The 12,455-nt window shown below is 29.5% G+C and overlaps 1 protein-coding gene across 1 annotated transcript; it reads left to right on the forward strand.

The window, feature by feature from the left end:
- Positions 1–5,528: 5,528 nt before the first annotated feature.
- On the forward strand, positions 5,529–9,311 carry LOC129960100 (elongation factor 1-alpha-like). Its single transcript, XM_056073217.1, has 7 exons — positions 5,529–5,684; positions 6,964–7,116; positions 7,374–7,553; positions 7,652–7,819; positions 7,927–8,206; positions 8,286–8,678; positions 8,935–9,311. The coding sequence occupies exons 2-7, from the start codon at positions 6,973–6,975 to the stop codon at positions 9,156–9,158; spliced, it is 1,389 nt and encodes a 462-aa protein (XP_055929192.1). The 5' UTR covers positions 5,529–5,684; positions 6,964–6,972; the 3' UTR covers positions 9,159–9,311.
- The last annotated feature ends 3,144 nt before the right edge of the window (positions 9,312–12,455 follow it).

Here is a 12,455-nt window from a genome sequence, read left to right on the forward strand (position 1 = left end):
CTTTAATTTTCGCTCTGAGAACTATTTAAAGCAACATAAATAAAGCATGAGAAGCGTGCATTATTATATAGGTTGTGTCTGATGGAAGTTTCAACAATATATTTGATTGTCCAGAGGTGAAATTTAAATTTAAAATTTTATTGTAGATGGATGTCTCTTACCATTTTTTATTAGTCTTATGTACCCATTGTTCTAACATAATTCTGTATTGTCTAGGAAGAATAGCAACACTTACGAAGAAAAGCTACCGGTTGTATGCTCATTTTCTTTTCAACATTTTAGCATATCTATTGATAATGTTGAAATATCTGTAACCAAGAATTTCTGTTTTAAAAAACTAAATAACAAAGTTCACTCACAAAAAAATTGTATCTGCTTCATTTGCACGGAAATGTAATCGACACAGTACGGTTAATAATTGTTAGCATCGATCTGCAAGTGGATTTTGACTTCATAATTGAAATTAAAAATTTCATTTTGAGATATTGAGTTTCTACTTCTTATTTCATTGAATATTATTTTCGTATATGAGTAGAAGCATTTAAATCTATTTTTATGCGAGCGTAAGCGGAAGTTTGAAAAGTGAAATTCTGTTTCATGTGCCCTCCCAGCCGGCATTTTCAATTCACACATCAATATAAATAATAAATCAATGCAAACTATTGTAAATTATTTTAGTTACAAAAATAAATATAGTCCATACCATTTTACTCTATTTTTCTGCTGATTCAATAGAATTTTTTTTCACATTTTGACTTACTGAATATGGCTTTCAAGAAGCAAATAAAAATTTATATTTGAAATTCTTTGAAACTTTATTCAAAAAGTAACAACTTTGAATGAAGCCCAACATAAGACAGCCCAATGACACATCTAAAGAGTTCATTAATCAAATGAATTTCTTTGCTGTGTGTTCTTTTCCCCGAGGAATCTTAGTTCTTTTCTCTGTAGACTTCTTTGTTCTCTATATTGACTTTCTTTTCTGCAGAAAATGACTGACAAGATCGAATCAAAAATGCATGAATTCTTCCATTATCTCCATTTTATGTGGTAAATGATTTTTGATTCTTCCGTCTTTGTAAAGCATAGAAAGGTCATTCCTTTATTTAGGCAAAGTTAAAAATTACTGAAAATGAGCAACAACAGAGATAATCTCGGAGCTTTGTACGCTATTGCTGTAAAAGAAAAACAATTATTATGAAAGTTGTGTACCAGATTTCGCTGTAAACATGAAGATTTTTTATTTTGCTTGATCAATTTTTATTCACTAGCCATTTTTTCTAAGAAATTCACGATCTTCACTTTCCTTATAACTATATGAACCATCTATGACTGTTTTTATCCTTCTGTTTTAATTTCGAATAAAATTTTCAAAAAATTGAAATATTACACAATTTTTAATTTTTATGAATCTTGCCATTGTCAGATCCACAAACTTCCCGTGATAAGAAAATAGATAGTAAACATGGTGAATTTCGGTTAAATAAATTGTTAAATCAGTTTGAATTTCTCATGAAGTCTTAAATGATTTTTTCCTTTGTAATTATCATGACTAAAGTATCCTGAGGATGAACACTTCAAATATTAATCGCTTTAAAAATAAGTTCTCGATTCTTTTAGGGATATATAGATAAAGTAGGCTGGTAAATTCTACCATAAATACGATTCATTCTTCCTTCTGAAGGTTCTATGTATAAATATCTCGTAATAAGCTGTTTTTCAGCGCCCATAATGGTCCGGTTATTTAGTTGTATTCATATGTCAAAATGGCAAATCAAGGGTTCATTTTTGGTTTTCATTATTAACTTCGTAGTGGGCTTTTGCACATTTTTACATTTAAACTAATGAAACCGATCTCTTGGTGGCTAAGTATAAACATAGATGAGTATTTTTTTCACTAGGCGTGTAGTATCCATATTGATACGTTCAAGCTCCCAAGAAATAAATTTTGATCGCAATTTAAAACAAAAATTACTTTAATCCTTGAAATGAATAGCATTTGTCTACGATGGTTTCCTCATAAATCTATTTAGGACTAACAGTGTTTTAAAATGAAGGCGCTTGTATCATTAGTGGTATATCTTATTCAGCTATAATTTTAATTGTTTGAAAATATTTTTCGATATTGATTTTCTGTAGGTGCAAACTATACTTCTACAAGAAAAATCATTAACACCCTTTTAGTGAAATTAGAATTTAAAGCTTTCATCTTATTTCAATTTTTACCAATAATTTTTTGGAAACATTTCTGTATTTCTAAATGATAAAAGTGACATGTTACTTAAATTAAAGGATTTTGAAGTTGTTTGTGAACCTAAAAAAATTATTGATCTTTGCTTAATTTTGATTCAAGGATAAGATTAAATCGGTTATTATTTTCTAAAAGGTACTAAATATTTGTGTTGAGGAATATCAAGAAAGTTCTAAATCACAAATATCCTTTGACAAACTATAGTTATCAATGCCTGCTTAGTATTAAAAAAATGAAATGGATCTTTTTTGAAAATTAATGTTTAACACATTAATCGCTAGACACTGGACTGTAAACTATTATAAGTCAAGAAAGATTTTACGATGTTCGTTGTTGCTAGTTTTTTCAATACCAGTAAAAAATGGCTAAAAAAAAAACATCGGACTTTCAAATTCTGTTATAAAATTAATTTCATAATAATTGAAATAGATATTGATTTCATAATTATCTCAACTAAATGACACGGGCATGCGACTATATCGTTTAAAAATGTAACTAAGCGTTGCACTGCATGTTGCAACGTGTATGAGCATATCATTAACATCTTATCTGTTCTATTAATGTATTTGTTTAAATTTTGCACAACATTTTGAATAGAAATAATTCATTAATGTGAGCCCAGGTGTTTCTAAAAAAAATAAAGGAAAAAGTAGATTGTTATACAAAAAAAGTTTTTCCAATCTCCACTTAACAGTGCTATCGAAATGTCCTGCTTGACCAATGAAAATTGAATAGAAATTTTTAAACTTGCATGATACCGTGTTCTTTAAGGTATAAAGATTTTTAGAACACCATACTGTAAATATTTATTAAATAAATTATAGTAAAATAAAAACCTTGCCTTATTTAAGTACAGTGAATCAATTCTAAATTTTTAATGAAAATTTAAACTTATTCTAACAATCTAGAGAACATAAAGGATTCTAATGTAAATAGAAAAACATATTAATTAAATTGGATACAGTTTGAAAACAAAAATAGAGCAGGGAACTTCACTAGAATTCTACTGTAAGATCATGAATTACATAGAATAGAAAATATAATAATAAATATTTCAAACTGAAAAAAGTTGCGTTATGAACAATTGCATGCCTCATTGTTGAGTTAAAATTTGAGTTAGAGCCTTCCACTTTACTTTTATCAAGGGAATTAAAACCAATACCATTCTTATTTAACAAAATTAATTTTACAAATGCAATTTCCCTCTTCCATATTTTTATTGAATTTTCGTCTTTCGAAAGAAAAATAGAGTCCTGGTGTCAAATATATATTATGGATTTATTTTCACTAAATCTGTTCTTTAAAATAATAAATAAATATATCTATAATAAATTTATCTATATTCGGCAAAAGGAAGAAAAAAAAAGACCATTAAAATTACTTAACAATTTTTTTTTTTTTTTTTTGAAACCGTTAACTTTTCTCTTCTTTAACTTCCTATTATCTCTCACGAATTCTATTTACGTAACAGAAAAACAAATGATTTAAAAGTTCCAAGAAATTTTAATAAATATACTTGATTGAAACATTCTTCGAGCAGGGCTGGTGCCAGTGAAGGATCAAGGGCGTCCCTAGACAACTTTTCGAGTATGATGCCCGCTGAGGGAAACTTTTTTCGAGAATAAATTTGATTTTCTTTCTATTGACAACTTTTCTTTATTCCACTAGAGGCATTACGAGATTTACTATGTACGCATGAAAAGTTGAATCCTGGGTGCTGTTAAGCATGAAAACCCTAGTATAGCAGCCACCAACGTTTGTGAAGACAAAAATTATTCTTTGTTTTTGGTCAATTATTTTGCAACAAATTACAAGATTTAAAAGTCGATCTGGAGAATAAGCATCGTGTTTTTGCAAGAAAGCACAATGTTTCTAAGGAAAAAACATTATCACAGCTGCAATAGTACATTTCTCAAGATGCTGAAGCATATTTACGAAATGAATAAATTAATTAAAAAAATGCTTGTACTCTGGTAATGTAAACACATGCATGCGAAGGAAGTTTCAGTCCAATAGATTTGGAATTTGGGCGCTACAATGGTTAAGAATAGAATTCGAAGCTTCACTATCTTAAGAATACAGGGTAGCTGGGCAAGAAAATTAGATTTACACCATATATTAAAAGGAACTTGTATCCAAAAAGCAGAATTCAGCTGCACATTTATCATTATAACCTACTATCAATGTAAGCTGGTTTATCGTACTTTCCTGTAAACTAAAAATAAGCAAACTTTTTATATTTACGTTTGATTTGTAATGTGATATATAATTTAAAAGCCTTTCTTTTGTAAGGTGAAATGTACAATTGGATATTTTGGAATGGACGCAAAATTATGTGATATATTTGTAAATATTTAAATTAAATGCTTTGCTCACATTTAAATATGTCGCATATGTTCTAATATTCTCACATACAAAAGCCGTTATGATGAATGTAGTAAGAAAAAGTTATAAGGTTTTTTATTAAAAGGTACTGAGGTATATAAATATCACAAGTTTATCGTAAATGAATTCAACTATTTATAATGTGACGTTGAATACTATGTTTTTTTAAGAATTTGGATTAAATTAAAAATAGCTCTAATTGAGAAAACAGAATTACGTGATAGTATTTTTTAACTTTTTCAGGTGCGAGGGCACTTCTTTCCTTTGAAATGCCTATACCCTATACAATGAACTACACAGGAAAAAGAAAAATCCTCCAAAAATTTTGACAATATTTTTATACCCAACCCACATAACAGGCTATTCAACTAAGAAATAAAGATGTCACGAAATTTTCAGATCATCATCGTTTAATACTTTCTGTCTGTCGATGCCTCTCCCTCCACCCCCTCTTGCACAAACCATAATCTCTTGGCAGGCGGACTGTAACATCACTCTTGCCTAGAGGGAGTGAGAAGTCAAATCACCGTGGGATGCTAATCCACGCTTAAAGTAGCAACCCCGAATTACTACAGTATATGGAATAAAAAAGAAATCTTCCACTCGCTAGTTCTGTCTTTTAGAAATCGGATTTAAAACTGTGATAAACAAGTTCTTCAAATTTTGATTCTGACGTCATATACAGGCAAGAAATGTAAAATTACCACCCCATTAATAAGCATGAACGGTATTTATACCTTATTATTTTGCAGAGAAAAAGTCTAATATTTTTATAAAATGTATTTCTACTTTGTTCAAATACTTAGTTTTAATGAAAAGTTGTTAAAATTAAATCGAATACTGCCGTCGCGTCATTCACAGCTGATTCTACAACTGATGAATTATATTTCATTTTGTTGGAATGGCATCAGCGGCTAATATTCTTGGCAAGATTCTTTATATATAGCCACGTGACCCCACTTTTAACAACCTTTTCTGTGACTGGAGTTAACCTGTGTTGGTTGTGTTTTCGTCAATCCCATTCCATCGTTCCAAATTATTCGTTAAAGTGAGTATAATTTATTTTATATTAAATTTCTGTTATGTTTTTTTTCGGTAAATACTTTCATTTATGTCATAGGAGTTTTAATTATTTTATTAATTGAAGTGGAAATTGGACATTTCGTGTGCTGACGTTTCTACTTCACCGATATCCTTGTACAATTCACGTACTTATTTCTGTGAATGTTCAGTTATTTTAAATCTTAATTACAGAAGATCACAAGTATTGATAAATTACAAATTCATTGAACTTTTATTAGTTAGCAATAGACTTGATCATATGTTCGGAAGCTACGCGAGGTGTAATGACTTGTGGCTCTTAACCCCAACTCGTGCAAATACATCTTTGTTAGTATCTTTTAAGAACAAAAGTTTATCATGTTGTCAGTTTTATATAAAATCTTGTAACTTAATTTGACGATTTCGCTCGAAAAATTGATTCGTGAATTGTAAAAAGTTCGTGTGGAAAACACCCAACTTGCCTGGCAAGTGCGCCTTTTAGAATGTGTTATAACATACCGATAAGTTATATTATAACTTATCGGTATTGTGAATCGTCTTCTTTATATTCAATTTTCATTTAATCTACTTGTCGTGAATTTGTTATGTAATTTTTGTGACACTGAAATGCCCACCAAATATCCGGCGTGAAATTCGGCACGTGCAAAGTGATCAAATTAGTTCATTCTTTGTGAAGTGACTTGGCTTTGTAAAAATCTTTAAAACGTTGTTTAATAGTATTTAGCCATCAGATTGTATTGTAATTCGGTTTGTTGAATTTTAAAAATTTGCAGAATGCAGTCGGACAGAATGGCCACATGGACAATCGATAGGCTTAGGTGTATCGCTTCCTATTATGTGGTATGCATCATATTTAGACCATTCGTTATTTCCGTTATGGAATGAAACTTTGCGGAAGGTAAAATTTCTTCTATGACGATGCAGTTTTTCAAGTATGTACGAGTTGAAAACGTATCTTTCAATACAAACGAGTTCGTTGAAGAGTAGGAATTTTATTATTCTTATTGCTTCGTTACGGAGTCGGTTGTATTTATTCGAACTCAAATTGGTTCTAAAACTTATTTTAAATACTTGATTTCTTACTTTCTGAACCGGTATTTGAGATGGAGCTTTTATGGCAGCATTGAACATTACGCACTACTAAATTTTGCATAAAATCGATATTCAATTGAAAATTTTGATCCGCATCCATATTTATTGATTTATCGGTAATACAGTAGATGTGAGTAAAGAATTATTAATATTTGATTTTTTTCACCCCACAGGTTTAAAACATGCCGAAAGATAAGACTCATATAAACATTGTGGTCATTGGCCACGTAGATTCTGGGAAATCTACCACAACTGGTCATCTTATTTACAAATGTGGTGGAATTGATAAAAGAACCATTGAAAAATTCGAGAAAGAAGCCCAGGAGGTAAAATTCCAACTATGAATTTAATCTTGAAGATTGTATATTTAAAGAATCTGAATAGAAATAATATTTAAAAATTGATTAGTTTTTTTTATGGAATGTAGTTGAATTAAGATAGCTAATATATGGTTTTAAATTTACTTTCATGTTCTATACCTGTTTTTAACTAATTAAAAATTTCAAATGCCAGAACCTTATTTTTCTTTTGTAAACTAGTATTAAATATTGCAATAATATGGCTTCTTTAATTTTTCTTATAGATGGGTAAAGGCTCATTCAAATATGCATGGGTCTTGGATAAACTAAAAGCAGAACGAGAACGTGGTATTACTATTGATATCACATTGTGGAAGTTCGAAACAGCTAAATATTATGTAACTGTTATTGATGCTCCTGGGCACAGAGATTTCATCAAAAACATGATTACTGGCACATCTCAAGTAAGTGTGACAATGTGATGAAAATGGTACTAGTAAATGACAAAGGATGCTTATTAAAAGTGGACTCTTGTTAAAAATACTGTTTGTTTTACTCCTAGGCTGATTGTGCTGTATTAGTAGTAGCAGCTGGTACTGGTGAATTTGAAGCTGGTATTTCTAAAAATGGTCAGACAAGAGAACATGCTTTGTTAGCTTACACACTAGGTGTGAAACAAATGATTGTTGGTGTAAACAAAATGGATACTACTGAACCACCTTTTAGTGAAGTAAATATAAATTATATTAAGTAGCTTATTTTAGTTTTGTTTTGAGAAAAGCTCTTGTTAAGTAATATTTAATATGGTGCTACTGCTATAATGTGTTATCATTTCAGTCTCGATTTGAAGAAATCAAGAAGGAAGTATCCACATATATTAAAAAGATAGGTTATAATCCAGCTACTGTACCATTTGTTCCAATTTCTGGATGGAATGGTGATAACATGTTGGAGCCAAGTACTAATATGCCTTGGTATAAAGGATGGTCCATTGAAAAGAAAGGTAACAAAATTGATGGTAAAACACTGCTCCAGGCTTTGGATGCTATGGATCCTCCTTCTCGCCCCCTCGATAAACCTCTTCGTTTGCCTCTTCAAGATGTCTACAAAATTGGAGGTGATTATCAGTTAGAACTAAATAACCAAAGAAGTTATATTTTTTATTCTTATTTTTAAACTTCTATTGTCTTTTATAGGTATTGGTACTGTGCCAGTTGGAAGAGTTGAAACTGGTATTATCAAACCTGGTATGGTTGTTACCTTCGCTCCTTGCAACTTGACCACTGAGGTGAAATCCGTGGAAATGCATCACGAAGCTTTGACTGAAGCTGTTCCCGGTGATAATGTGGGCTTCAATGTTAAAAATGTGTCTGTAAAAGAATTAAGGAGAGGGTATGTATGTGGAGACAGTAAAGACAATCCTCCCAAGGCCACTGAGGAATTTACTGCTCAAGTCATTGTGTTGAACCATCCAGGACAAATTTCTAATGGATACACTCCAGTACTTGACTGTCACACAGCCCATATAGCTTGCAAATTCAATAAAATCAAGGAAAAGTGTGACAGACGAAGTGGCAAGAAGTTGGAAGGTATAGTTCTAATTTTAAAATATTAGATGGTAAATTTTTATTCTATAAAAGAAATTAGTACTTGTAATACATGTTTTATATTATACAATCGTGTCCTGTATTAGTATTTTTCTCAGTATCTCTCTTGGTTTAATAATTTAAGATTTTTTTTATTTATTTATAAATCAAATATTGTAATACTTGTTACAAGTAATATACATTATTTGTATTTGCTTTACTATTTACAATTTTGATTTTAAGACTTTTACATTTTCAGATGAACCTAAATTTATCAAATCTGGTGATGCTGCCATCATCGATCTTGTTCCAAGCAAGCCCATGTGTGTTGAGACCTTCACAGATTTCCCTCCTCTTGGAAGGTTTGCTGTCCGTGATATGAGGCAAACTGTGGCTGTTGGTGTAATTAAATCTGTTAAACCAAAGGATCTATCTGGAGGAAAAGTTACCAAAGCAGCTGAAAAAGCTTCTAAGAAGAAATAAAAATTGTGATCTGGACTGGTCCTGCTTAATTTTGGTAGCATATAATGTATGTATATCAGCTGATTAAATTAAGTTTGGCAGACAAATGTTACTGTCAAAATTGGATGTTTGGTACCAGTTTTTCAGATTTGCAATAAAGATCAATTGCAAAAAGTTTTGTGTTTAGTCATTTTTTTAGAAATTAAGGTCAGTTTATTTTATTTTTCTTTTAAATTCAAAAGAGATAGCAGAAAAGATTGTTGCAGGTAAGAAATAACATGTAATACTTTTTTAACAAGTTTTTTCAATTTTTGGAAGAAAGCTAAATATAGGCCATAGAATATACAATTGGTAAGTAACTCTCATTGTTATATCGAGTTCGGGGGACAGTGAGCCATTATGTTGAAATGTTAAATATCAAATAACATTAATATTTTTAATTGTACATTTTGTATAATTTTAAATTATTGAATTAATTTGCTATCTGGGAATTGGACAACTAAATTGGCATTCTCTAAAAAAAATTAAAAACCTGCAGATCACATTTAAGAGTGAGGCCTGCTTAAATAATCTTGGATCAAAATTTGTAAAAATAAGTAATAAAATTTGTAAATAAGTTCAGTTTCAAAGAATTTTAGAGGAAATACTGAGTATATTGGGAGAAACAAAATTGGTTTACTTAGTAATGGTTTATATACAAATCTTTTAATTACCTACCTCTTAACTGATTTAATCTTTAATGTTGAATCTGCATTTAAGAAAATTAATATTGACAGTTCTTTACCATTGTCTGTCATATTAAAATTCTTGAACTTGTAAATTAAGATTAATTATTCTGTATCGTAATATAAAAATAGATTAAATAATATGCTGTGGTGTAATAAGTATTTTATGGATTTTTGAAGCAAACATGAAACAAAGTATTTATTAGCAGAAAATTAAAATGGTTGCAGAGTTAGAAGGTAAATTTGTAACAAGAGAACTTATTTATATCTAGCATTTTAGTTGTCAAGTTTAGGAATACAGTATTAATCGGATATTTATAATGATAAGCAGGTTTAAAAATTCGGCTAACTTTAAGAGTAGTAGAAATGGGTGTATATTTTAATCCATATTTCTGAGTTGCTAGAATATTAGTTTATAATTAATAGAATCTTCTGAGGAAATATGCTTGGATACAGGAAAGTATGAATATATTATTAAAGATAAGTAGTATGCATGAAAGTATTGATTTTCAGCTACCTGGGTATTTCTTATTGTAATATATTTGATTTTTGGCCAGGTTTATAGCATCAGTTTGATACCTTTTATAAAATGTGATAGTATATTAATTTGTATAGTATATTAATTGTATTGCTTAGAATTAATATTTTATTTATTTCAATTTTGGCAGAAATGGTATAATACAGAACAAAATAGAACCCAACTTACAGCTATGGGATTAATGCTGGATAAGAATTTTTTTTTCTAGTTAATACATTTCTGAAACCTGTCTGTTTATGATGCTTGTTGTAGAAATTCGATAATAATACTGGTTATTTCGAATGAATATATTTTTAAATGAGTAACTTTCTTAACCATGTCATTAAATGTATGACATTCAATTATGAATACTACTTTCTGTAAAATTTCATGCCTTTCCTCATAATGCTGTCTTATTTCTCTTCTTCCAGTACATACTAATCTCGTGGCATTACGGGATTAGAATTGATCTTTATATATTTATCTGATAATAATATACCCGAAATTGCGATACAATATGGGAAGCAATGCCAATTGCAAGATTCTACTATGTTAATACATTGGAAGGAAATTTTAGCTAGCCTGTTTATTAGAATGCTTGGAGAAATTTATAGTTATAACTAAAAAGCAAGTTTGATTGATTGAGAAACCATTATAGTATAAATTCGTTGCGATCTTGTTTTGGTTGGGACTCGGTTCAAGAAACTTTATTGGGCTTTATTAAAGACTTCATGCTTGTACAAATTCCCTCTACATATTATCCTTACCACTTGATATTGAGTTGAATTTTTACTTGTAATGTGACTTAATTCAGTTGTTTATCTTACCTTTTACAATGAGCATAATTTAGATATTGGTTTAATGCATATGCGTTAATAATATGCATGATGAATATATATATCTAGGCTGTACATGCTTTGATTATATTCAATATAAGATATCATTAGAGAGAAATAAATGATCATTTGATATTCTATCATCTTTTGAGTGAAGTTCTTTTCTGTAACTATGAATTAGTTCAAAATTAAGGCTAGGGTAGAAATGATGAAATTAAAAAAAAAAAAGAAATCCTCAGTTCTATCTTATCCTCAGGTTTGTTAAGGCTTATATTCTAACAAAAACTAAACTCATGTTTATAGCTTTAAGTGACACTAAAATTCATTCCTGTTCCAAAATTTTTTTTTTTCTAATTGCAACAGCTTTTGAAATATTGCATTTTGCAGAAAAATTTTAAGTTGCCTGACATGTATTGTAGGAACTAGTTGCATTGAATGATATACTGACAAATAGTTGAAAAGAACTACATTTTTTTTTTTTTTTTTTTTGCAATTAATTAGATTGACCACCTAATTTGTTGTATACTTGAAATAAAAGATAATGAATGTTTATGTTACTGATATAGACATTGTCTGTTTTTGTATAACTACAATCTTATATTTGGTTTTAGTAATTATTTTCTATTCTACTGATAATAAATATGAAATTTTATGAATATTTCTTTTTTTAAATACACTATCAGGAAAAACCACTTACATAAAATAAATATTGTAATGAATTTTTTAAAAAAAAGTTTGATTAACAGTGCATTTAATTTTTAACACTTGTCTATTGGAAAGTGAGTGAAAAGTGATTAACAAAAATCCTATCATAATAGTATGAATAATGATAAGTAAAAATGTTGACTTATTGACAAAAAAAAATTGGAACTTATTGACAAAAGTGTAGAGCTTGGAATGAAAAAAAATCATATACAAAGATAAACCAGACAAAAAAATTTTGGGCTTGAACTTATGGAAAAAAAAAAAAAAAAAATGGTGAACCTGGCATGGTCAAAATCAAAATGTTTTGTATGACATGGTTGGATTTTATGTTTCGAATGTGATGTTATTCCAAACTTAAGGGGAAAATGACGAGAAAGACCATCAATAATGGGATATTAAAAAGAATCTGAAACATTTACTACAAGTAAACCAACTGAGGGCTATTGTACTAGATAGGCTGATGGGGAAAAAAGAGTTGAGCAATAACCTTTGGCTGCAAAGCTTGAGAAGAATATATTTTTTACTGTAGTAAGTA

The sequence above is a fragment of the Argiope bruennichi genome, chromosome X2 (genome assembly GCF_947563725.1).
Source record: "Argiope bruennichi chromosome X2, qqArgBrue1.1, whole genome shotgun sequence".
Classification (NCBI taxonomy): Eukaryota; Metazoa; Arthropoda; class Arachnida; order Araneae; family Araneidae; genus Argiope; species Argiope bruennichi.